Raw genomic sequence first — 27,130 nt, forward strand, 5'->3', positions numbered from 1 at the left:
GGATGCATCCACTTATCGAGCAAGCTTATACTACCACCATGCTACTTAATTCAATGTCTCATTGTGATTTACATGCCTGCATGCGTTAAGGTTTCGGCAGAGGGGTAACCTCGGTGCAGCTCGTTTAACCTATCATCACCCTCGAATGGTGCAAGGTAACATCTCTAACACACGATTCATCGTAAGACGTCAGCCACCAGTGCTGGGGCTCCCCGCCACGTCACGGCACAGCGGTAACACGGTAACGGTAATACGCGCACGTCAGGTTACAGCACACACACAAACAGAAAGAAATCTCCTATAACTAACCAGAGGCTCGCCCTTCCAACCGCCACCCTGCCGAAACCGCCACCCGAAGACCACCGCTCCCTGTTGGCATCATTCCTTCTCACTTCTTCGCAGCAGCAGCAACGGCAGCAAGCTACACTTTGCGTTCGCGCTTGGTCTGTGATGTCCTCTCCCCGACACCTCCACTTCCCGCTGCTTCTTGCACCGTGCCTTGTTTGTTTGCTGAGTCCAAAAAAAAAAAAAAAAGGGTTGTGCTGGGACGCTTCGACAATCTCCCCGCGTGCCTCCGCGCTTTCCCCCAAACTTCCCGGGAGACCGCTTGTTAACTGGTCGCCGCCGACTGACGTGCTGCAGGTGGTGCATCTTTTTCTATATGACTTTTTACCGATACTGTTACGTTATCGACTCATCGGTCACAAACTGTATTGTTGTGACACCGACGGTCTAACGACGACCCGGAGGTGGCTTTGACGGCGAACGCGCGTGTTTCTGCAAGAGAGGTTTTTGAGTGCCCGCTTTGGGGGAAGTTAACAATAAAAAGAAAGTAAATAAATATCGCAGATGAATAACTGGGCCAAGCCAAGTTTATAAGCGCCAAGAGGACGAAGCGGAAGAAGAGGAGGCTCAGAAAAAAAAAATAGACGTTTACTCCGACGAGGCGGCAACGTCGTCGTCGACGGAGACTCTGCACAGACGGGGGGCCGTCGCTCTTCTTCCGCCTTCATCGCTGGCCACCGACTTTCCCGTATTTCTTCTACAGAGGTTTCAAACTATAGAGCGTCTTTTTCTCCTGTAGGCAGACACCTTCCACTCTTGTATGCAATTCCGTTCTCGCATAAACACATGAAATAAACCAATTTTTCGAATTAACGGGCTGCCTTTCGAACTTAGTTCAGCCTTCGACTTTAAAGGTCAACGACGCCGAAATGCGCAGCGTTTTCACGCACTCAATAGGTTCCCGATCTGTTCCGTGATGAGAAAAGGATGGATCAGTGTGTGCTGTATTTTGCCAGCATCCCTGAGTGTATATTGTGTACAGTAATCACAATATTGTTGTATCGATAAACGGCCGGGCGACAAACAAGCAAACCTTGCTAAGGTTGAAGACTGGGCGTTTTGGTATAGCATACTAGAAGTTGGATTGCGCAATATTTAGATGGGGCACACAGAAGAGAAATCTGCCGTGTGTGTTTCTCTTCTCTGTGCCCCGTCAAAATATTGCGCAGTCCAAATTCTAGTAAAACGAGCAAACGTTTCAGACGTAATGTGATGCGCAGCACTGCAATAGTTGACTGCAAGCGACCTTGTTGCAAGCGTTGGGAACGTTACTGTGGTGTTATAGTGCGCTGCATGTCGGTTTCACTGATTCGCACTTCAATTTAAACAGCTGTTCTATCGACCCACTTGGATACCAAGGACATCGCAAAGGTCCACTTCAATGTTAAACGGTTGTGAGCAGCTCAAGAAGCAAGCGTACAACGGATAGGTGTAATGGTGTATATCGGGAATGGTGTTGATATGGCAACATGTATCCTCAACAATGGTCAGCGAGAGAGAGAGTAGAAAGAAGTATTTTGTATGTTTTCAGTAGCCTAGAAGACGGAGGTTAAAGAAACATAACGCGAGTTGGAACCAATCGATAACGCACTTACGCTAGCAGTGTTTGTAGCTCCCGGAAGAATTTACGTTTGTTTATGAAAGAAAAAAAAACAGCGTAATGAAAAAACGAAGAAGAAATTTACATATGCGAAAAAAAAATGAAACGTATTTTTGTACGTTTGCGTCTTTTGTTGCCGTTGTTCATCTTTTGCGACCGGCGTGAACTAAGTTTAGCGAGCCAATTAGAGGGACGAGTTAGTTCATGTTATATTTCTTCATGCACGCTGAATCGAAGTGCAGAAGACGAATGAACAGGGACAGGAACGCAGGTGCAGGATAATGCGCGGCTAGCAGTTGTCTAGTTTTTGATGTGTCGTCATATTTATACCGTTTTGAATATTAGAAAGGACAGAAATGCCAAAACGACACGCCGCTATGTACCACATCATTCCTGTTCGCACACGCAATCAAATTAACTTGCACAGGTGATAAACTGAGCGATGGTGCACTGACACAAGGTTCTACAACTAGTGAAAGCGTTTCCAGCTCTCTCCAGCTCCCTTTCTTCATTTATACCTGTATCAATAAATATGACAACGCATGCTAAAATAGGCATCAATGCATTTTGTTCTGTGCCTGCGTATCTGTCACTGTTTTTCGTGCTCTGCTTTTCGCCTCAGCATGATTTAAGAATGAAGCATATTTTTTTTAATTCTCCCAGCGTTCATTAAGCAGCTTTCATGTAAAACACCTTGAACATCAACAGTTTCTGATTAGCTGGTTGCAGCGTACTTCTCTTCACTAAGGTACAGAAAACTGCTTAAACAAGCTTTTGCAAAACAAGAATATTATCGAATTCGGAATTCCAGCATCTGCACTTTCCCTAGAATTCTCAATGGTGTATTAAGTTGAATTTACAAAATCGCGATGGCGCGTTCAGCAGTTAAATTTTAACTATCGCGGGGGTAGTCTAACGCAGTCCCCTCTCTGCCAACTTTATAATGCATCTGTGACGGTTGATCATTTTTTTTTGTTCGGTCGCCGATTCTCGCTACAAATAAAAATACTTCTCGAGGCTCCGTTCCGCCAACTTGGACTTTGAGTGACCTCTCCAATTATCCTATCGATCCGGGCCTCGGCTATAGGCTTTAACCACCGGAGCGTGTCCCTTGCAATGAGCGATTTCATTTGCGACACAAAGAGATCGCTTGTACTAATTTGATATTATCCTTCTTCTTGTTTCTCGAAAATTTTAATGTGAATACCGAGTTTTATTTCTTACATCTTCGAGCAATGCCGCGCGATTTCTCTTCTGTTTCTTTTCTTTGACTTTTTATTTATTCATTTTATCTTATTTTAAAAGTACTGCCCACTTTGCAGAAGATACCTTGTTGGGGGTATGTGCGCTTTCGGCACAGTACAAACACCTAGCAGCAAGCATCATCGTCATTAACAGTTAGGGTTAGCAGGCACATTAACATCGTTAACACAAAGGCCATGGCTGGCGGGGCGGAGGAGCAGCAGAGAGAACAGCGCTGGCGTGCGCTGAGTGACCAGCTGCTATCGGAGCCAGAGCTGGCGTTCCAGGAGCAACGCGCCCACGACCTAATTTGTGCGGAGCTCACATGCGAAGGATTCGCCGTACAGCGCAACTACATTTTCAGCACTGGCTTCCGCGCAGAGTACCAGCTGCCGCCTGAACCAGGTGAGTGTGCTGCGCTACCGCTCTTTCCATTGTTTGCAGCGAGAGAAGATGTGCGCCTGGTCATGTCGCCCGTTTCTTCCATACTCCAAGTGGTAGGCCTAAGGCTAGAGGCAAATACTGGCTAGTGCAGTGAGAGCGTGACCTAATAATTGCTTCATTGGCAGCCTTCGGTAATGTACGTATCAGCCAATTTGCGAGTCAGATGGTCTTTTTGTTTTCGTTTTCTGTTCTTCCCTGCTTTCCTTCCAGCTTACTTCGTCGTTCGTGCTATATTCGTCGCTTTTCGTTTGCGTTTATTTGCTACCGCAGTTTACTGAAGTAAATTGCATGTTTGAGATCTATCTTTCTGGGTGCATTGATTTGTCAAGTTCTGGAGTGCCGCATGGCGCCGGATGGGTGGATTAGGACAACCGGAATGTCCATCACATCGTTAAACTGACCATCTCGATAGCCCACTGAATAAAAGACGACGTGGAGCTGCTTGCGAACTAAGCTGACAGCTGGCAAATACTGATTCGTATCAAGACCACATAAACATGGTGATAACAATGCTGTGTGCTTTGTCAACCGTACCTAGCTTCTGGTTAGTGCACACCATAGCCTGCTCCACCTTCATTACCATGCAATACCTGCCCTTTTAGTGAAATTCATGTCTGAGGGCAACACGTTTATCGCGATAACAGACAGAGTTCTGGGAACAGGGGCAAGGAGAGATAGGTTTTTATCGTTCATTGCTATAAAAAGTGTTAAACACTGTATGTGCAATAGTGATGTTTCTTCCAGCGTTCCGGCTAGAATGTCACGAAAACTCACCAAGAGATGCATTATGCAAACGTTGAACAACCAGTTTGGTAAATCGAACCTCCCGCGATGAACGGGGTGACTTAATTACATAGCAATGAAAACCTGCGCTGGCTTTCTTCACAGTGAGAGCACCAAAGTCACGTAAATATCCCCAGCACCGCGGTCGGAAGGCAGCATCAGTCAGACCTTTCATAGAAATATGGCCATCGCGATATTAAAGAAAATAATAATAATACGTATCCAACTTGCATTTTCTTCTATGTTCAAATGAAGCGTATTTAATTTTGTAATAATCGTGCACTAAAAATTACTAATCACATATTATACGTTGCGGGAGATTGCACCGTATTCCTGAAGTCGCGACGCTCATCTTATGTTAATGTGCATATTCTCACCTATAAAGTAGTGGTCCGCTATTCTAAGCGATAGAATAATGCCCAGTCATTACTCTAAATCTTCAGTTTGATTTAAGTGCCCATTTAATTGACTTCGGTGCCCGTGACAGCGATACGCCTAACTATGAGCACTTGCTACAGAAAATTCAAGTCGACGTGCTGTATCTAAATTGCGAAAGTGCACGTATAAGAAAGCGCATTCTTATTGGCTGAATTCAACGCGTCGCCGAGCCGTCAGCCAGGCTCCAGTACTCCTCTTGTGCTACGTGTATAGCGAATGTCGTGAACCCGCCGTGATAGCTCTGTGGCAATAGCTTTGTGCACGAAGTTGTGGGTTCGATTCCCAACCACGGCGGACGCATTACGATGGGAGTGGAAGGCAAGAACGCCTGTGTACGCAACTTACAGCAGTGTTGCCAGGTCCAACGACGCGCCGTAGCCAAAAGCTAGAGAAGTTGTAGCCCAAATGTAGCCAAACAGAAAAAAAGTGCAAAATATTTCGTAGCCAAATATAGCCATTTTCATTTGCAATTTTATTTGTGTATACATTTTCACATTCGATTACGGCAACCCTTTTTTGCGCAACCCGTCGTAACAAATGTCCGTGCCGAGGTGACGGTCGGCCTTTTACATCAACAACAGCGACATCATGCTTGCACAGAAAACTTTTTGGTTGGCCCCGGAAGCTCTTAAGTTCCAGCGAATTGCTGCAGAGGGCGAAAGCAGTGTTTTTATTTTACGAGAGATAGTACTAAGTTATTATATTTAGTTATTTACAGTAATATTAACGACGAACTCTGCTTTTTAGCTGTCGTGAACACAAAATAATGTTCAGCGTCATCGATCTCTCACGTTATTTCTGCCTACGGCGTAGAACTTCAGCTGTCCAGTGATCTGCGACGGCGACGTGCTTACGGTATAACACGATATCTCGTGTTATTTGTCTCATTGTCCTTTCTTGTTTTCTCATTTTCTGTTTTTGTTTTTCAATTAGTTTGGCTCGGATTAGCTGGGACACACACTTTCTATATAGTGTCAATTGACATCAACCTGGCCGTCATTTTAGGTTTCTAGCATGCCAAGAACATGCGTTAAGAAAAGGTACAGGCAACAGATGCCACTCACTGTCTGAATCAGTGTAAGCGGAGCTTTAAAATATTACTGCGCAAACCGTAACACTAGTGTAAGAAGCGCGCAGTCGCTTTCGGCGACGAGCACGTCCCGAACTAACTCGCTCGAAATGGTAAATGCCGCGACGGCACCCAAAGAGCAATGGTAAACAAATTGATAACAGTAGTAATGCTGTGAAAACCGGTTACCGTCAAAAGGCAAACCATGTTGATGGCTAATACAGTTTTAAAATAGGGGCCTCTAAAGTTTGGGGCCCCAGAGAGCTTTGCAGGCGTTAGCGTTGGGGCACGCAGGAATGAAAAGTTTTGGAATTGGCATGTTGCGTTTGCGAATAGCGTGTTGCGTTTGCAGCGTCACTACGGCGTCAAAGAAAAGCTGTTACGTGCTCCATCAGCCGCCAAATCGTTGGGCCATTTTCAGTGATTCCAAAGCAGCCCTACAAACTCTACAGTCTTCCCTACGACAAGCGTTACACGAGCAGCTAGTGCACAAATGTAGGCACGCTCATCATCACGCGCTCAAAGAAGGACATGGCATTGTATTTCAATGGTTGCCAAGCCATTGCGGAACTGTCGGCAACGACAGCGCAGATGAAGCAGCACGCTCGGCTCATCACAAACATCCGCTGGTTCCTATACCACTCTCAAGAACGGATGCTGCGCGGCAACTTCAATCGATTGCTCGCCACATCACACTTCTGTGATGGAATTCACCGGGTTTCACCAACTCACGTTTGCACTCTCTTGACCCTAACTTGTGACTTCGCCTATCACCTGGACTCTCCCGTCGTGAAACAACTTTACTGTGTCGCATATGGTTGGGTGTCGCATTTACCAACGCCTATTCGTTCCTAATAGGGATGACCAACAGTGTGGCGTGCAATTTGTGCAGGTGCGACGAGACTCTCGAGCACCTTCTGTGTCGTCGCGGACGCACACACGCTCAGCCACGCGGCCGGCTCAGCCAGCTAAAACACAGCCTTCGAGATTTGCTTCTACCCGATCAGAGCCACCTCTGAAGCGTGGATTAGGGCGCCACTGATAGCCCAAACACAGCCAAGTCGCAGACTTTCAGTAGCCCAAATATAGCCACATAGCCAACTCGTCCAAGTCGACGCCCAAAAATTTTCCCGTATCCCAGTTTGGCTATATATAGCCAAACCTGGCAACACTGACTTACGGCGCATGTTAAAGGACCTCAACTGGTCACAAGTGTCATGTTTGTTCGATTCTAACGCGCCCTCAATTGTAACATGCACCCTGATTTTTATACTTGGAGTTGTGAGTACAATCCTTTTCAATGTTCACTTGCCAGTTTTTTATCGTAAGAAAGAGAGTAATGGCGATTTGTTCTCACGATTGAAAAAATAAAATTTATTTCACCTGAGCTGCAGCAGACCAAAAATCACCCATCGTCACTGACGCAGGCCTCCTTGGCCCGAATTCCCAAAAGTTTCTTACGCCAGAATTGTTCGTAAGAAAGAATTTCAGCCAATCCGGATGCAAGACATATTATTATCTAAGGCGGCCGGCCAATGGCAAAGAGTACTTACGAAGAAAAGTTTTGTGAATCTGGCCCCTTATTGTTATCAGCCGTCCGGACCATCTCATCTTCGGTGCCGTCTCCGATACTTAAGATACTGCATTTCTTAAACGCCTTGCAGACCATGGCAGCCTAAGTATAGTGCCTCGAGTACACTTTAGCCTCATGAACTGACGGAGTGGGCACAAACCTACCACACGTCGCACGGCTACAGCGACGTGTGGGTTGAATTGGATCATACAAATTTTAATGTCCATGGTGATATCTACTCAATATTGTAAACACTGTTTTGTACTCGAATCTACAGTGCGCATGTCATTGCTTCGTAAATTTTTCCCGAAAGAAGACTGCGCGTAGAATCGAGTAAATAGCGTAACCAGAAATCCCCCACGCGTCCGCGATTGCCGCACGCAACATAAGGTCTGCTTTGAGACGGTAAATCTTATGAGCCAAGCAAAGCCGCGCACTTGAAAGAAATAAAGAACCGCAACCACAGATGTTGCGCTAACTTACAATGATCTTGACTCTACACGGTACCTAATTGTTGGATTGATGCTATTGCTGCGGTCTGCAACATAGACACAGTGGAAAAACACGACGCATCCATGCATGATTGTTTGCTCGAGTGAAGTCGTACGTTATATCTAAGATTCGGGAAAAACAAGTTTCCGTTCGCATTCGGTAAAGCCTTTGCAACAATTTAAGTTTGTTTGCAGCGCCAGTAGAGGGCATCGCTATTGGACTTGTCTGCGAATACGACGCTCTGCCTGGACTGGGCCACGCCTGCGGTCACAACCTTGTGGCTGCTGGCACGCTAGCAGCGGCGTCGGCCATTCGCCGGCGCATGGAGGTGAGATTAGGTAAAGAATTGGGGTTAAAAAGCTGCGGATTCAGTTACTTTGTCGCTTTAAGGTGTACAACTTAAGCCTTCCGCGGCAGAAGACTGGCAGATAAGCAGCCACATTCCAAGGTGGTCTTCCCTATAAAAAGGTAGCCGAACTATTAATAGTTCTTAGTTTTGATAATCTAGCGAGAACCGGCTCCTGAGATTACCGATTGCCAAGTACAACGACTCAAAGGAACCAACTGTGCCAGATACTTCATAATGTCCCGAATACCGTCACAGAACTCTAGATGCCTTACCATGGTCGGCACAACTGTTTCTACGAATATCTTAATTTACATCACGAGCGAAGTACACACAACGCTTTAAGCACGCGTTATACGCAAATATCCCACACCTACACATGTCTTGTTTGTTTATTTTAGTTCCAAGATGCTGAACGACCATGCGGGCCCAGGCAGGAAGGGTACAAGTACAAAACACGAAATAAGAATCTGGCAGGCATTCAGAAAACAAGCAAAGCCGATTCAATCGGCATACGCCATCCGATTCTTGGCCAAACCCACAATGGGCATGAGCCATATATTTATTAGGAAAACAACAACGACAATTACGACGATGACGAAGATGACAACAACAGCAGTAGTAGTAGTAGTAGTCCCGTGGAAGCAAGGGTGACCGCTTGACATTAAAACGCACCTCGCAGGAGGAACAGGTGAGTGGTCGACTTGTGGTGCTCGGCGTACCAGGCTCCGAGGCTCCGCGACCATGCTGCAAATCGCAGCTGCTAGACCAGGGCGTGCTGTCGGGCCTGACCGCGCTCCTAGCCCTGCACCCCACCTCAGCTCGCGATCTCAGCTGCTGCCCCGGCATCGACCAAGAAAGTGCCGGGCAGTGGCTAGACGTGCGGTTTCGGGGTGCCGCCGCGCTGGACGCTGCCGTGCTCTCGTACTGGGTCCTCGCGAGCCGCTGCCGCGGCATCGTCAGCCAAGGGGGACGCAATCCGTGCGAACCTACTACGCGCTCCGAATCGCAATACGTGCTCCTCGCCTCCGACGACGCGCAACTGTGCGAGCGGAGGCAAACGGCCGAAGACGCTCTGCTGGGAGTGGCCAAGGCGACCGGCTGCTTTCTCGAGTGCCGCTTCGGCAAGCCCAGGCCCCGACCTGTTTTCAGCCGTCCCCTGGAACAACTGTACAGTGCGGAGGTGCAGAAGACAGGTCAGAGCTGCGCGTCTACCGTCTCATAGTTTGAAAGGAAACGAAAGATTATGATAGAAGCATTAATTTGTTACGATTCTTTGTACGTACAACCTTTCTATATAGGCCCGGTGATCATGAAGGTGCCAGTAGTGAAGCGGGTGCCGTGACTTGAATATAGAGAATGCGGGAGACAAGGGGAGGCATTCTAGAAGAGTCCGCCTAGTTGACTTGTCCATTTCCTCTGCTGTTACAGTTCTGATTGGCTGGGCTGGGGTGCACTTCAGCAGGAGCCAGGTGCCACAGCCAATCAGTACTGCAGCAGCAGACGAAATGGACATGTCCACTAGGTGAATACAGAATACCTCCCCAGGCGAGGCTTGAGCGGTGGCAGGGTGGTGATGACTTTCCGCTGATTGCATTGGGGGAGCAAGTGCAGACGAAACAGGAACCTGAAGAGGAATCTCGACTCCGAGATAGATTATGTCGAAACATGAACGTGGGAACATGGGAACGCAGGAAGAAATTTTGTTTTTGGGCCTCTGCGCAAATGATTTCGAAGAGATTAATTACACTTCAAATCGATGTCATAACGTAAAAACACTTGTCAAGATGTTTCTTTTTGAGTACTTGCGCAAATTGGTAGAGTTGACATGAATCACCAATTTATTTATTTATTTATTTATTTATTTATTTATTTATTTATTTATTTATTTATTTATTTATTTATTTATTTATTTATTTATTTATTTATTTATTTATTTATTTATTTATTTATTTATTTATTTAGATACCATAAGAGCCCACAGGGGCATTACATAGGGGGGAAACATAAAGCAGAACACAATTTTCACAAATGAAGAAGCATCGTTGGTGATAAATACAGCACTTTGGGGTCGTGAAACATATTAACAAGGTAAATATCCTTACAAAAATTCACACTCAACGAAACAAGAACAATATAGCGAGAGCGAATAAGTGCTCTGGGAGAGAAAAATGTTGCTAAAAGTGCTAGGATTGTAAATACGTTAGTAATGCTGAATGAAATAAAGAAGACTGTGTTATAGTGGCAATTCTGGAGGGTAACTCATTCTTTTATTGATAAGATTAACGACGAATTCTTATACTTTCTCGTCCGGGCGAAGATAGGGTTCTCTTTGTAGGCATGATCGATGCGATGCGAAGTATGAGGTGGCGGTAAAATGTGTGACCGGGCAAATCATGTGTTGCTGTGATACAGTGTGTGAAAAAAGCGTAATCTGTCGAATTTTCTGCGCATTGCGAGTGGTGGTACGTTGAGTGTTTGCTTCAAAGATGAAACGCCTTGAAATCGGGAGTAGGATGACATGATGAATCGAGCTGCTTTATTCTGGATGGCTTCGAGTAGATTGGTAAGGGTGATCTGGTAGGGGTGCCAAATGACTGATGCATATTCCAGGGAGAGACGCACGAGGAAAGTGTACGGTTGAAGCGTGGTGTCCCTGTCGGCCAGATACAAGCGTCGATTCAGAAAGCCAAGTGTCTTTTGCACTTTAATTGTGATATATTCTATATTGTCAGACCATATTAAGCTAGAATTTATGTAGACACCGAGGTATTTAACCGATGTAACCGAGTTTACTATGCTATTGTTTAATATGTAAGTATTTGTTTGAGACTTTGGAACGGAAGTGAAGTTCAGGTGATTGGTCTTTTCTGTGTTAATTTACATCTGCCATTTGCAGCACCATTCCGTTAGTTTATTATGGTCAGATTGCAGTGTTATGACGTCGTTAGGGCCAGCTATCTCTCTGTAAATTACACAATCATCGGCAAAAAGGCGAACTGTTGAATTAATATTTAAAGCTATGTCATTATTACATATTAAAAATAAAAGCGGACCTATTACAGTACCTTGAGGGACACCCGACTTGACAGGCCTTGAACTGGAGATGTTGTCATTCAATTTAACCACCTGAAAACGATTGGTTAGAAATTCTTCAAGCCATCGTGTTGTTTTTCTATCAAGTTCGAGGTTTCGTATATTCAATGTTAGTCGTTTATGAGGTACACGGTCTAAGGCCTTCGAAAAATCAATAAAGATACCATCGACAGAATGAGACAGGTGCAGTGAATTATAAAGGTCTGTTACCAACTCGTACAGCTACCCTTGGCATGAAAGCTTCGGGCGAAAACCGTGCTGGTTGTTTACTAGCAAATTGTTTTGATTGAGATGCGCCTATAATGTGTGAGTTAGTTTGTATCTAGTAAATGAAGAGACGATATATTCATATTTCATAAATTCCACCATTAGGGTGTCTAAAGCGGACAACATCCATATACAGTACACAAAGAAATACCCAACAGCAAAGAAAAGTAACTACATTTGACAAATCCCACATTTGTTTAAGCTGGGCGTTGTACCTACGTTGTCGGTCAGTCCAAAAGCTGTTCGAATGAAGAAAATGTTTGCAATTTCTTGCAGTATTTAGTGATCTTTGTATGCCCAATAGATTATAGTTTCCCAATATTCACCAAACCTCGAGCAGAGCCCATTGCAATCCTTCTCCTCGAGTTACAACTTAAGCGCAAGTATTCAAAACTGCTAGTACGCAAAACGAGCAGCTTGAGCGCAATAGGAAGCTTTAATAGAAAGCAATCGTTCTTATAGCGAAGCTGCTGTTTATGCTTAGGGCCGGACATACGTGGTAAGCGCAACAACATATCTTTCAAGCCGTCTGCGTGACTGAAGCAACAGTACTGAATCAATTTTTCAGTCAAGCCACCTCTTGTGCTCGCTCGGGCTCGTTGTGAAGCCTCCTTCTTCGTCTTGCCATCCCTACAATTTCGTACTAGGTGGGCTCTTCGCGCTTAAGCCTTCATTGCTTTCTTTACGGCAGTGGCTTCGGCATCCGCAACCTTTCTCGGTAGCTTCATCGTGATGCGAGAAGCTGCACGTAGCCAGCCTGCCTCTATATACTCCGCTCCACTTAATTTACTATCCGGATAAGCAGCTTCCTTTCCAACCGCTCACAATTAGTAAGCATTGGAGGAGGAGGAGGAATAGATTTTCATGATGAGAAAGGAGGAGATGTCGTCCTGGAGAACGTGTCTCCAGCCTGCTATACTCCTCGCTGGGGTAAGGGGAAGCGGGAGATACAGGAAGAGGTAGGTGGCCGGTGATTATGATATGATACAATGAATTTCACGTTGTCAAATATGCATATATGTGCGCTTTAGACACACTACACGCAGGAGTAATCTTGTCCACACAAAACGCTATCGCGCAAACACATTCCGCACAGTCTTCGCGTCTGTTTTCGACCTTCGGACCTGTTTTGGTAAGCTTTTGATTTCGCAGAATCTACCAAGATGCCAGTTTCATCCGGTGTCCCACAGGGTTCAGACTTAGGTCCTTTGTTATTCTTCATCTATATAAACGACATAACAAATCATTTACCCTCTTAAATTCGACTCTACGCCGTCGATCGTGTCCTTCACGACGTAAGAGAAACCCCAAAGGACAACAACCTACGCCTTAGCAATTCATTCGCCCTGTTTTTCACTTGGTGCGAGACATGGAAAATGAATATTAACTGCTCTAAAACTGTTGCAATGACATTTACAAAGACAACTACACCCTCGTTTTTTTTCATATTTTTAATTCTTCACACAACTCACCTTTCAACAGGGTATTCAACTATAGATATCTAAATTGCCTCTTCACAAGCACTTTACCTTGGTACCACCATGTTCACACGGTAGCCAACAAGGCGTTAAAAAAAGGATATGTGAAGCGTACAATGTCAACTTAGGTCACTAACGGGGGTCTTATAACAAAAGAAGCCAACAAACAAAGACACCAAGGACAGCACTTGCACGTCACCTGATACTGAGATGGGCAGTGCATGTCAGGGCAGAACATAGAACATCAATAACTCGTTTTAAGCTGCGGGTAACCTGCTGAGAGCTATACATACTATCGCACATGTAACACACCGATAAATTTTATGGAAGCTATGCTTATAGTCGGAGGAAACTGATTTCTTTGTTTTGTATTGTCCCTGGTACGTTGTAAGAACGTAACAGCTATAACAACGCCTGCACCGTAGGTATGTGAGCAGATAGGCAGGCAGGGCAGACGAAAACTGCTGGATAAACCATATACTGCTATGGCGATTTTTTAAGTTAGAAATGTGATCACTGTCTTCTCCTTGCTGGGCTTGCGTGCACCTTACCCAACGGATCGAATGAGTTGAACCGACAATTTCCGGGCCGCTCAACCTAGTAAAGTTTTACCAGCATTGACGTGCACCAGACAGGCGAACTTAAGCATAACAACCCAACTCCATCTTTTGTGCATCTGTTCATTATTATTGACAATATTACAAGGCAATGTAGCGAGCCGATGAAAGAACCCCGCCCCGCTTGCACGCGAGATAGTAAATTAACCCTACTGCCTTCTCATTTGTACAAGATATTGACCAATCGTACCTACGGCAGCCACCGTTCCCACCATTCTTATTAAAATAGGCTTGTTATAATTTTGGAAGAAGAATAATTACGAAAAATTCATATGTGATTTCAATGTTCATATATATATATATATATATATATATATATATATATATATATATCGTAAATATGGAAAACGTAAGTTAAATTAAATTATACAAAAAATAAAACCAGTTATGAAGCATGGTAACTTGAAGTACCACCATGTAACGAGCGTGCATTCGAACGACTGTCTTTGTCTCACGAAGTGAGTGGTTGCATTTGTGATACAACGCCGGAATGGCACTGTGGCTTTGGTCGATGTCGGTATACTCACGATTGGAGGTGCGCCACTTTCTGACGCAGAAATGGCGCCGCAGCCGTTGGCTGCGCCAGATAGCTTTAGCAGACAAGCCGGCGCCCAGACGGCATTATTTGCACGAACCAAATTTCCTCCCGACACTGAAGCTAAGCCTGACATTGCCAACTTCGAGCTATACTTCCCCTCTCTCTTTGCAGGCGGGTCCCCATCCTGGCTTTCGTTCTCCAGTGGCCAATGGTACGGCGCCTGGTCGGACTGGGGCAGAGTTTCACGAGCGTTGCCCTGCCTGCGCGCCACCTATACGCTGCCGGAAGCATTTGGGGCGCCTCATTCGCGCGCCTTCGCAGAAGCAGTCTCGACACCGCACGCACTCACCGCTACCTTCGAAGCCGCCGAGGCACTGGCGGCCACTGCCCTCAAACTCTTCGCGCAGAGGGACGACACCTTAGTAGCTCAGCACCGGCAGCAACAAACTCACGCACACCTGCCGCTGACACGCGTGCAATAAAATGATGGATAGATCGGGGGCAGCGTGCGAGCTAAGCGAACTCTTAAAGGACTGCAAGGATTCCCACACGCCTAATGCTGGATTCTTCCCAGATATCACTCAAGTGTGCGGAAGTTTACACGAAGAATGTTCGAAGCCTTGGGATGGGGCTCTCCGCTGGCTGCATCGGTTCCCGCCCTACCAATGTTAAATTTAGTAAATGTCCTGCCTTGCCTCTTCATTTTCTCTCTCTCTCTCACTATCTCTCTCTCTCTCTCTTAGTAAATATTACGGGCTTTCATGTTCAGCCACGCACCATTTAGGGATTTCACCAGTTTTCATAAAATGCCTGATCGGTTCCCGCAATGTTTCACGTTGGTAAGTATTCTCGTTTACCTTTGGCGATCAGTGGAACATCGCTTGCGGGCTACTCCTACAGGAGTTGAGTCCTTGGCAGCCGACGCTGCCATTCGCAGACGTCACACGTGACACTTGCAAATAATGATTTTAGGCAGGATGGCACAGAAAGACTAGAGCAGAAGTTCTCGCTGCAAGTGGCTCAATTAATTGCATTCTAAAGGGATATGATAAAACACCAGTGGTGGCAAAACGGTTTAAGCAGTTGAACTGCTTCATGTTCAAGTTATGCAACGGATAAAGAACGTCTGAACTAAGTCGAGTTCAGATGCGCGAGAACAGAGATACTTGAGCTTGCTACCGGGGCGGAGATATCGTAATACTGATTTGATCAGACCAAAAAGTTGATTGATTTCGATTGATGTTCGATAAGATGGCATTTAACTTTGACTGGTGGGCACCGCGAAAAATCGTTATGCAAAAAGAAAAAAAAATGGTGGATGCGACACATGACCGCATTTGCTTGATTTTCTCGTTTTTGTCTGTCCCCTTGGTATGCCTGTAGGAATGCCCGGCTTAGCTGATACATCGGCAATGAAGGCGGAAACAACTATATCACTTAAGGCCTAAATCACCAAAAAGCCACGTTCCTGTCACCGCATGCACTATTTCACGGAAACGTGTGAGAGATCATGACAATATTAAAGAAAATCTTTTTTCAAGTCATTCTCCTGCGTAGGGATTTCAAAAGGTTAACGACACTCGCCCGAAATAGACTTGACGCAGTCTGAAAAATTCTAGGTTTTAAAAAATTTTTCTCATTTCGAGTCAGATTCGTTTTTATTATTGTTTTTTTTTCCCCCACTTGACGACTGTAAGAGCGAGATAGCGCGCACTTTTCACGCCTGTATTTTCAGCTTCAAAAAATACCCCAAAAAAATGCGACGCCTGCAATTTCTTTCATCCAGCCGGCACATATTGCATCGTCCTAGCCCGGCACTTCAAAGTCGCACCGCAGGTTTTCTGGCGCTTGCTGGGACGAAGCGCTTCAGCTCGGTGATATACATGGCGATCGCCGCCGAAGAGAACACTCTTTCTCCAATCCACGCGCCAAGCCATGTGTAGCAGCTCTCGAGAACGCTCGGCCCCGGGGATTTACTGGAAAGGATTAAAGCTACAGCTTCTGAAGTGTCTGTGCATTACTTGGGAAAACACTTTGTTGGTGCGTCTGGTGCAATTCGAGTGCCTGCTCTAGAAGAGGTGAAGACAGTATGTGCAGAGCAAACAGAGCGCGTTAGCCTCGCCGACCGCTGTTTGCTCCTTCCGAACGTCTTGTTCAGTTCGGCCATGCTCTTTACTCGCACGCTTAAGGATGAAATGGACTAGGCTGGCTTTCTCGCCTACGCGAGGCAACCGAGAGCTCAGCAGCGAACGGTTTATATTCGCCGCCCTTCTGTAAACAGAGATGTGAGCTCCCCCTTACTCACCGGATGCTGCGTCCTTCTAGCTTAACCGAGGGAAGTCAACTTCAGCAGGATGAAACGTTCAGTCTGAGCACATTGAGGAGTATTAAGTCTCTCATCTCCAGCACGATCTAGTGACAGTGATGTCCCTAAGGGCCTTGCAAGCGATGTGTTCTGTAGGGACGATACTTAATTTCTACGAACACGCTAATGGCGACGTGTTTGGTGGCATGCTATTTTTGAAGTGGAGTGGCAGCACTCGTTCTGAATTTCTCCCTTATGGCTCACTCGTCAACACTCTGATAGAAGGCCGGGCATCGGCCACGACAGTTATCTAGAACAACCTGCCCGCAAGATGGCACCAACGTCCGTGGTCGAACCGAGTGCCAAAATAGATGAAAACTAACAAAAGTCATTGTCGTCACTCTGGTCACCTACAACGTGTTGATATTAAGGGAATGGGGGGAGGGGGAAATTGTTTATGAATGCCTTTAAAAAAGAGAGTACAGAGGCTGTGGCTGCAATCTTATCACACATCTTAAACTCCGCTAACCAAACCTAATAAAGTGGAGAGCTGGGCGATTTGGTATACGTTAATGATTTAAAAGAAGGTGCCAAAACACGAACACTAACGACATACTGTCGAGTTTCTTTACGTCGCAAGTTATGCGCGTTTCCGCGTCCATGCACTTTCAAACCATGACCACACCTCAATTTCTGACAGATTCAGGGAAAGAGGAGCTAAGAGAAAATTTTAATTTTGTTCTTCACTATAGTACTCAAAAGGGGGCGCAACTCAACAGAGCTGGATTTTAGCGCAGATACTCATCTTTACTTGTAACAACACGCTGAATCATGTCACGAAATTTTTTAGGTCTTTGACAGGCAGACGAGGTTATTAGAAACGCATCGCAATGAATATGTTGCATATTCCCGAACTGCGCATTCAACCCGAAATGAATGCTGTTCCAAACATAAAACCATGGCCCTCGCTCCCGCTACGTGTAATAAATGGACGCTTCAGACTAAACACGACATATCAGTCCTTAAACTTTGATGAAAGAAGCTGCTTATCATGACCCCAGCTCTGTCCTTTATGTCAACCGGTTACAGACTGATGAATATTTCGCACGGACATGTCACGAAGCCGCAATCATAGTCCTGCATAACCTGAGAAGCTGGAGCGCTTCAAAGAAAACCACTAAAGAACACATCAAATTAAATAAAACTTATGGTTACCAGAGAGAGAGAAAATTTATTGACAAAATGCAGAAAGGTTTGCTTGAGATAACCAAGTTTGTATCAATCTGATCATGAAATAAAAAGTTGTCTAAATCAGACGTACTCGACGTTGAACAAATAAAATAAAGCTTGCGCTGTCTCGGTTTACTGGAGCAAACTTTTTAAAGTAAAAATTGTGCACCAGATGGCCGAAGAAAATTGGCTTCCTCCTTTGTGTAGAGGTCGATATAGTGGCCAGTAAAACAGGAATCGACCGCAACCTTCTTGCTACACAGCGTGTACAATGCTCGCCGGAAACAACAGTGTCGGCGAACACATATAGACCTGCATGTCATATTATTCGATAGCTGAGCTCAGATACGCATTCTTTTAAAAAGTGCGGCCATGCACATGAAAAAGAAAATTACTCAAACAGAACGGGAAAAGGATATAATAGGCTCCTCTTTCTGAATACAGCCATGAAGTAGAAAATTTCTACCACGACCGACATTTTATCCGCGTAAAAAAAAAAAAAAAACAACTATAGCTTATCAAACTTTCTGAAGCGAAAAGAAATGTTTTCGGAAACTCATTTCTTGTCTCGGATTATAGGAAACGTGACCTACGTTCGGTCCACTCGCATGGACAACCATTTACGCTATAGCTTCAGCTCTCAGACTACCGTTTTGACTCAGCCTAAAGCGCACAGTTCTTGTTGCCGAACTCTTACTTCAATAATATGTCAGACACCTACAAAAGAGGTGGTGACACAATGAGTATTCAATACCATCACTCCCGGTGTTGAAGTTTTTCACCACTGCGCTGGAGTTTCCTTTTATGCTTGTTTCCAGCGTCATCGTGTCGCTCTGTCTCAACAACAACGGTATATACAAAAGAAAGCAGCTGCGCGTCTACTTTGGTGGGGAGGGGGCGGAAGGCTGCAGCAGGGAGAAGAGCTGAGGCAAAGGGCTTAATGTTGTCTTGGGGCTGCATTAAAAATAATTACATGTATTTCATCTGAAGGGCTTAGGACTCAACGCGCCGAGTTCAGGACCGCATCGAGTTTCATTAATTCGTCTGAGGCCAATGGGCCAGCGAAGGCCCGTGTGTAGGGTGGCCACTCCTGCAAGGCAAAACCGTTGAGCCAATGCCTGGGACTTGAAACGCTACAGCGGGAATGCAGCGCGGTAAAGAAATTCTCCTTGTTCCTCTCAACAAAGAAGCCTGCTTACTTGAATTCTTTCATTTCAGTGTCAGTCGGTTCCCTTTTTAAATCCGGCTGATGATTATAATAATTTTTGCATAGTCACCAGCTTTAGAGTCCCTCTATGACACTACTGGATCTGACTATATAAAAATATCTACTAGCTTCAGAATCAAAGTTGATTGCTTAATATAAGGCTTTAGCAAGCCAAGGAGTCAGTGTCAGAGAACTATGGTTAGCTGTTGCCCTTAACCTGATCGAGAAGCAGTACATACCACAACCACATCTGCGTGTAAAGGACGTACATGTGATGCGTCCTAAAAGGATATTTCGCAGCTTGTATTCCGAAGACTTCTAAACTAAAATTAAATTATGGGCTTTTAGGTGCCAAAGTCACGATCCGACTATGAGGCACGCCGTATAGTGGGGGACTCCAGAAAATTTGGACCACCTGGGGTTCTTTAACGTGCACCTAAATCTAAGTACATGTGTGTTTCCGCATTTCGCCCCCACCGAAATGCGGCCGCCGTGGCCGGGATTCGATCCCGCGACCTCGTGCTTAGCAGCCCAACACCATAGCCACTAAGCAACCGTGGCGGATTCGAAGACTTCTCTGCATATAAATATGGACGCCGTTCTTAATGTTTAATTTTTATTAGTTATTACAGTTAGCACGACTTAAGTCGTAGGCTCAATTTGAGCGGTGAATTACATTTTAGGGGTAAGTGTCAAACGACCCATTGAGCGAAATGCAGCTCCACTAACGTGAAACCTGGGGAGGCGCGAAGCATGCAGTGGTGCACCGCTAATGGGATAATACTGCCTTAAGCACGATGTAAGATATATATATATATATATATATATATATATATATATATATATATATATATATATATATACTCTACACCGTGGCCTTAAGCAATGGCTCATAACCCCGTAAACGCGGCCTCCCCATTACGACGACAGAAGAGAAGTGAAATTCTACACTGGAAGGATGAGCGGCAACGCTGACAGCTGTGGAAGGCGACGACGAACGCGGGAGCGCTCGGCACGCACTCGGCACTGTGACGTCAGGAGACGGGAGCGCGGGCCGCTTGCTTACCGTGACGGCGACGACAGGAGACGCCGGCAGCCTGAGCTTAGCACCTAAAAAATTCGCCTCCTCCCACACCAACAGGAGCGTCGCGCGACGCGTCCGCAGCGAAGGCCAAGAGCTCGCCCCGAGACACGCGCCGGCTGCCGCCGGCTACCTCGGCACGACTTCAAGATCATTCTGCGCCCCAAATCAAATGCAGTTCCAATCCAGCTCGAATCCTGCTCAAATCCAGCGCCTAATGTAGCTCCGATTCCGCTCAAATCCTGCGCTTGTGTACTCCAAATCCAGCGCTAAGGCAGCTCCACTGACGTGAATCCTGGAGAAGTGCGAAGCAGTGATATAGTGCCTAATTTATTCTAGGCACTGCAGCAGTGATGCGCCGGTGTTTCCCGCGGGAACACCACATGATGATGATGTCGATGATGCCTCAATCAATGGCACAACCCACTGTGGGGGATAGGCCACGAACCGGGTGGTATTATGATCGAAATTTAAAATAAATTAGTTTAGAAATAAATAAGTAATAAAAATTAAAGGAAAATAAATCAATAATTGAAGATGGGAAACGAACCGATAATAAAAGAATTAAGTAGTCTATACTAAGTTAGTCAGCCTTGCCCAGATAGGAGTAGTAATATGAATTTAATAATAAATTAAATACAGTAAAGGATAGACGTAAATTTTGAATAATAATAATATTAATACTAATATAATTGTGATTTTGTGACATTACTTTTTGCATTTGCTAAATCTATAATTTATTGAAGCATAAATAAATAAATCATAGAAAGATGGGAAAATATTAATAAAGCAATCTTTTTGTGTCACTAAGAAAATTATAAATTGCTCGGCAAACATTGCCGAGGCTATATCCTAACACCATAACTCCAAGTGAGAGTATAACTGAACTGCTTAAAGGCAGTCCTAGATTGCGAAGTGGGATTTCCAAACATCGTTGTCGATGATTATAAAAGCGCCGACACGATAATAAAAAGTGATCGATGGATTCTGGTTCATTGCAGAGGTAGCATAATGGGGATTCCGCCAGACCACATCTGTGCGAGTAAAAATTTAGTTGTGAACACTGGCAACCCAGTCTTGTAAATGTTACTTCCACAGGCAAACCGCAATTGTTGTTGTTGTTGTTGTTGCCTCAAAACATGGCTCGTACCCACGAGCGGGGAGTGGCCACACTGGATAAAATAAAACATACACCTAACAACGAACAAAGGGGTAAAGGTGAATAATCAAAATTAAGATTTTGGCAACTCCTTAACACAGATTTTAAAATGTCCTATACATAAACTAACTAAATAAAAGTTAAGAGAAAACTAACTACAAAAATAAACATAAGCATAATAAGCAGTTGGCGCACCGACCCTTCGCGTCTTCTTCACAGGACCGGCAGGGGGTGGCGCCCTTTCTTGCGCTGCGCTGGTATCAGTCTGGCGTTTCGACACCGATTTTAACGAGTTTCTGCTAATTAATGCGCTGAGTGCTTGATCATTCCTGTCTTTTAAATTATTCCAAATCATGTTAGTTCATTTTGAATCGGTTTTGATCAATTCTGCACTTGCCTTGACCCTATTTTGAAGCGCTTATTTTTGAGCGTGATCACGACAGATCACACGCGACGCCGACAGCCCGGGCCCCTAAAGTGCTTCGCATTTAAAAATGATTGAAATACGTGGCGGTTATAACGTTAGTTCGTTACCAGCGTATGAGAGGTACTCGCAAAAAGTTATCGCTTCACGAAACAAACAATATATGCAGACAGCGTCGACGCCGTGAAGGGCATAGAATGCAGGATCACACAGATCACATTGAGGGCAGTGATACGGCCCTTACGTCATCGCCTAAAGCTTTCTTCTTTGGAGAAATTGAAGGTCTTTTCTACAAAAGAATTGCTGGCTCTCCCGTAATCGAGAGTACATGTAAGCATGAAACGGCTACCAGCAAAGCAGACTGGTTGGATATGACACTAGCCACAATCTTAAAATGGGTGTAGTGCATGTTCGCAACGGCACACCCCACCACAGCACACCGCATTACACCGCAGCACGCCATACTGTGCACTGGTACATATGGTCGCTGCCCAGCTAGAAGAAAAAAAAATGAAAAATCAGCCACCGCGGCAGCAGCAGCGAGCGAAATAACCTTCGTGGTGTGTATCGCTCCAACGCAAACTGAGGGACGCGAACACTGCACGCACAAAGGTATTAGCCGCCTGCAGATCGCTTTCAAGATAAGTACGCAGTTGGTGCCGGAGTAGAACGCCGCCCCCTCCCCTCCCTGCGTGAGCGAGGTTGAGCCGTGATCGCCGGTTCCCCAAGCGGAGCGGCCGCGAAATACGCAGTTGCTGTCGGAGAACAACACCCCCCTCCTTCTCCCTCCTTCCCATCCCCCCCCCCCCCCCCCCCCCCCCCCACAGGCTTTCGCGCGACGGAAGACAGCGCATTTCCTCAAGGCTGTCCAGAGGGCCCGGGCCGTCGCCGAAGGACTCTGTCTACCGGCCCCTACCTGGGTGGAGCCACCGGAGTGATTGGCGGGGCCTCTGGCCCCGCTTTAATTCTTTCCCCTCAGGACCTCAATAAAGTTGGTACTCACTTACTCACTCCTGTCAGTTTCCCTCTCTTGCACGCGCCAGAGAGAGAGAGAGAGAGAATTGTGGTTGTGAAGAGGAAGAGGCGCTATTTTCCACGCGCCATATTGAGCCGCGATCGTCGGCTCTCCTCGCGCGCTTTCACTCGTACATACAGCATACGGCGCGTGGCGGCGGTGTTGTCGCCCTTGGACTTTATACGGAACATCACGGCGACGACAGAAATGCGCTTGGAGTGTTCATATAATTTCTATCTCAATAAAATCGCAACACTACTATGGACATGACACATATTGTTGCAATGCACCATTTTCGAAAAAACGACGACGGAGGCCGCTGGTCACAATAACAGTGGAGAATCGACTACATGCCTGTTGGGATTGGCTGAAAGCTCCCCAAACACACATCGTGGCATGACCGCTTCTAAGTTGGAAGTTGTACAGGAGAAGCTAGCCCCATCACTATCAGGGAAACAGCACACTCACTTCCCAATGCCTTCAGGCAGGGGATGAATAGTCCAAAGTGGAAGCAGCCTTTAAAAAACCTAATAAAGACTTTTTCAAACAAATAAACAAGTTTAAACACTCTCAGCGCGCTCGATGTCGTGGAGGCGAAGCGGAAGAAAACCAAGCAATGGCCTAAAAACTGTGGCAGTAAGATAGCCATGAAACCTTTCTTTCTTAAAAGGAGAAACAAATAAGATTCCCGTTCGATGCTCAGAGCATTCCCGTTGTGATCGTTCCCTCCTCTCTCTCCCTGTCATCTTTGTGTTCCCCTTTCCCATTACCCCGGTGTAGGGTAGCCAACCGGACGTTATTCTGGTTAACCTCCCTGCCTTCTGCCTTTCTCTTTCCTCCTCCTCCCCCCCTCCCCCCGCTGTGATCATTACAATCATTACTTTGTTTCGACTATTCGGTGGTACCACGAAGGTTTAAGACCTCAATTCACCATATTTACAGATTTCGTGCAGGTCTGCTTTCCATTTGGCATGTAACGTAAGACAGTGCTCTAGTTTTTCATTGTATAGTGATGACATCAGAAGGCGGAGTGTGTGTTTGGTTGACGGAGGAGAGAGAGATAATCATCGGATATCTCTAGATGTGAACTTTACCCTGCAGAGAACTCAAAGCAAACTGAAATAGTATGATGATGATGATGATGATGATGATGAAAAAGCAAAATAAGTTGCGATCATTACAGGCTTTCTTCCGATGCTCACACCACTGTCTGCTTCTTGTTTTACGAGTTCCACAGTGGTGGTGTTATCGCGAGTATCTATATTTGTGCTTGGCGGCAAACTAATGGCGACCCGTTCCTTAGACAACACCGTCTATCACATTACCATATCCCTGCCTCCTAAGTGGGGAAAAGGTTAAGTACCTCTTCCTTATTGTGGGTATGTGTCAGAGCGTGAAATCATCGGCATATCATCACGTCCATACACGTCGCGAGGCGCTGGTTCAAGGCATACCGTCGAAACCAACGAGGCAAGCGTTGAGCTTGGCCGCCAAATTAATTCTACATGTGGCTGCCAGACCCGGTACGCGACGAGCTGCGTCAACTGAGTGAGGATATATGGTCATGTCCCGAGCCATCGGGGGACGAGCAGTTTGCCCAGCAGCGGCTGTGTGATATGCTGCGTAGCAGGGACTTCTTTGTCATGCCCGGCTACCTGCTGCCCACCGCCTTCTGTGCCGAGCTGGTGTTCACCGAAGGTGCGTGTCCGCGTAGCGCCGTGTGTACGTGTGTACAGTTTTGATGCCGAATAATGTTGCCACTCGTATCCGCAGATTCTGGCCCCACGGTATGCCTAGTGTGCGAGTACGACGCAGTAAGAGGCCTTGGCCATGCCTGCGGCCACAACCTGGCCTGCACGGCCTCCATGGCGGTTGCACTGGCCGTCCAAATGGAAGCCGCCCAATCGGTATGCATTGCACTGGTGGCCGTTACGCACTCTTCGGCTTCGGCGCTTTCTGTTGCGCTTAAGGGAAGATATCATCTTAAGTGAAGATATCATCTGTTTTCCCTACACCCATTAACTCACCTCTGCTTTAGAAGATTAAACCAAAGCCAAAGCTGTCTCGTAATTCGCAAGCCTCCCTAGGTCAAGAAACACTGCCATAGTTTTAAGTCCCAGTGCCAAATTTGGTTGCGGTATCGAATTGTTAGTTCTCCGCCAGCCACACACACGACCAGGACAGCGATGATCATAAGGCCGTGCCTAAGCAAAGGGAACTAAGGTACTCCGCGTCCCTCCCCCTCTACCGCCTATCAGCTAGCCACCCACACAAACGGGACAGTGCCGATCAGAAGATAGTACCTAAGCAAAGGGAACTAGGACGCTCTGGCCACCGCCTTCGCTTATATAGTTCCATACGAATTATTCGTGTAGTAATAAACATACATGCCACTTCAGTTCACTTGCACTTGAATACAAACTTTAAAACGGCGACTGCAACGCAGTCTCCGGGTGCCATCCCCTTCCGGGGCCGCCTGCGAGTGCTCGGTACACCATCCGAACTGTACGGCGAGGGAAAAGCCTTGCTTTTGAACAAGAACGCGTTCACCGATGTCGACGCTGTGCTCGCCACAAGACCCGCATTTGGTCCGGGGATGCTATACTACGGAACACCCTGCGCTACTTTCGTAAGTATTGGCGTCTATATAGCTGGGTAACCTACAGCTCTACGAACAAGATAGAACTCCAGACGATAGAGATATGTTCACGGGAAGATAATCACAAACACAGCAGAGGCTCACGGAAGTCCTGAAATGCTCAACCGCGATCGAACACGGGACATCGTGTCCCAGAACGCGGCAGTTTTGACAGGCTCGTCGTCTAGGTATTAATTAAAAAACTAGTCGGCGGAATGTCCTCTTGTAGATACGTGGCTCCATCCTGACACCTCTCCTGACCAATAACTGATGTCTACATTACGGCGGCCGTGACGTGTTCTGGCTCCGCACTCACTTCCGGCGCATATAGACCGCAAAAGCATAGCCTTTGAGATCTGTTTCTGCTACTAAGAAAGTGCGGGGAGCCGTCGCAGTGCGGTGAGTTTGGACGCCACCGATAGTGATCCCTACTTAAAGCTGGTATGGTTAGAGCTGCGCATAACGAAAACAATGTCCCAAAATGTCAAGCAATGTTCTGGTATTGCCACTTATAGTACTGTAGTATTGTAGTTATGGCACTGTAATATTGCAGTTAAGGCACTGCAGTTAAGGCACTGTAGTATGGTATTGGCACTGGTATGACACTGCAGGACACAGGCTTACCCCAGATCGCTGCAGGCACGCACAAAATTGTAAAGAGTATACGCACTCCGTGTCAATGGCCTTTCGCAGACCCGCGTGACGTATCACGGTCGCGAGAGCTCCGCGGTGCTGTGTCCCTGGCAGGGCATCAACGCCCAAGACGCCGCAGTGGCTGCCTACCGCAACGTGACACTCCTGCGCAGGGACCTGCCACCGCAGTGGCACGTCGCTGGTGCGTAGTCATCATCGGCACTTTTACGGGTTCCACGGGCCAAGTTTTGTTCAGGGTTTAAGCGTGCAGCTACTCTGCCAGAGCTGTCACCAAGGCTGGTGTCGTCCGCTGGCGAGGATGAAGTGAATAGACTGGAAAGACAATCAGGAAAGGCTTTCGTTCAAATAAGTTGACAGTCATCTAAGTATCCTTACGTGATTTGAATGGGACAGCATGAGGCCTTGTCTAAGTTATCACCTTAAATTAAAACTCCACCTTCATTCACCCTAATCAACCTTGGTCTAATTCGTACCAACTTTGATCTACCTTAATCCACCTTAATCCACTTTAATTCACCTCAATCCAATTTTGGGAGTGGGTCAGGTCGATTTTTTCTATGTGGGCCACGGCGCCCGTCCGATGCCGTGGCTGTTCACCGTGGCAGTTCACATTGCGAGCCGCAGCAGGTTCAGCGCCGGGAACGTGTCATCATCACTTGGTCACTTGGGTTTTGTTACCATCCGATGATAACGCTGGACGCCGGATTTACCGCTTCATTAGGCGTATAATTCTGGGGCGTATAATAAACGCGGGGCTTACTCCTCCATCTCATCCCCCGTCACCACAAAATTTCGTAACGATACCTAAAAAGCACGTGAAGCGCTGCTAACTTGCACAAGTAATGCGTGACATTCTTTTACACTAGTTAATGACATATCCGAAAATATTCTCGCATCCGCCGTTACCTACACTATTAGAGTCATTGAGTAGTCTCATAGTCTTACCCATATCACGACATAGTACGAATTTGTCAAACAAGCCACTCATGCAATATTACCACATGCAGTAGAACGCCCCCGTAGTGCGAAACAAAGCGCTACAAAGACCCTGACGGCGTCGGTAATTAACTTATAATTATAAGAACATTC

The 27,130-nt window shown here is 46.2% G+C and overlaps 3 protein-coding genes across 3 annotated transcripts in view; all 3 read left to right on the forward strand.

The window, feature by feature from the left end:
- The first annotated feature begins 1,471 nt into the window (after positions 1-1,471).
- On the forward strand, positions 1,472-20,369 carry LOC119456913 (xaa-Arg dipeptidase). Its single transcript, XM_049669133.1, has 4 exons — positions 1,472-3,592; positions 8,181-8,314; positions 9,015-9,528; positions 20,212-20,369. The coding sequence occupies exons 1-4, from the start codon at positions 3,385-3,387 to the stop codon at positions 20,367-20,369; spliced, it is 1,014 nt and encodes a 337-aa protein (XP_049525090.1). The 5' UTR covers positions 1,472-3,384.
- Positions 20,370-23,650: 3,281 nt separating this feature from the next.
- Positions 23,651-25,534, forward strand: LOC119456914 (peptidase M20 domain-containing protein 2). Its single transcript, XM_049669526.1, has 3 exons — positions 23,651-24,447; positions 24,523-24,656; positions 25,196-25,534. Exons 1-3 carry the CDS (start codon positions 24,255-24,257, stop codon positions 25,406-25,408), a joined length of 540 nt encoding a protein of 179 aa, XP_049525483.1. The 5' UTR covers positions 23,651-24,254; the 3' UTR covers positions 25,409-25,534.
- Positions 25,535-25,868: 334 nt separating this feature from the next.
- The window catches only part of LOC125946342 (peptidase M20 domain-containing protein 2-like), a 9,330-nt gene continuing 8,068 nt past the window's right edge, over positions 25,869-27,130 (forward strand). Inside the window, exons 1-2 of the mRNA XM_049669134.1 lie at positions 25,869-25,886; positions 26,081-26,222. Of these exons, the coding sequence (XP_049525091.1) occupies positions 25,869-25,886; positions 26,081-26,222 (160 nt within the window). The remainder of the gene's footprint in view (positions 25,887-26,080; positions 26,223-27,130) is intronic.

Source organism: Dermacentor silvarum, chromosome 6, assembly GCF_013339745.2.
Source record: "Dermacentor silvarum isolate Dsil-2018 chromosome 6, BIME_Dsil_1.4, whole genome shotgun sequence".
Classification (NCBI taxonomy): domain Eukaryota; kingdom Metazoa; phylum Arthropoda; class Arachnida; order Ixodida; family Ixodidae; genus Dermacentor; species Dermacentor silvarum.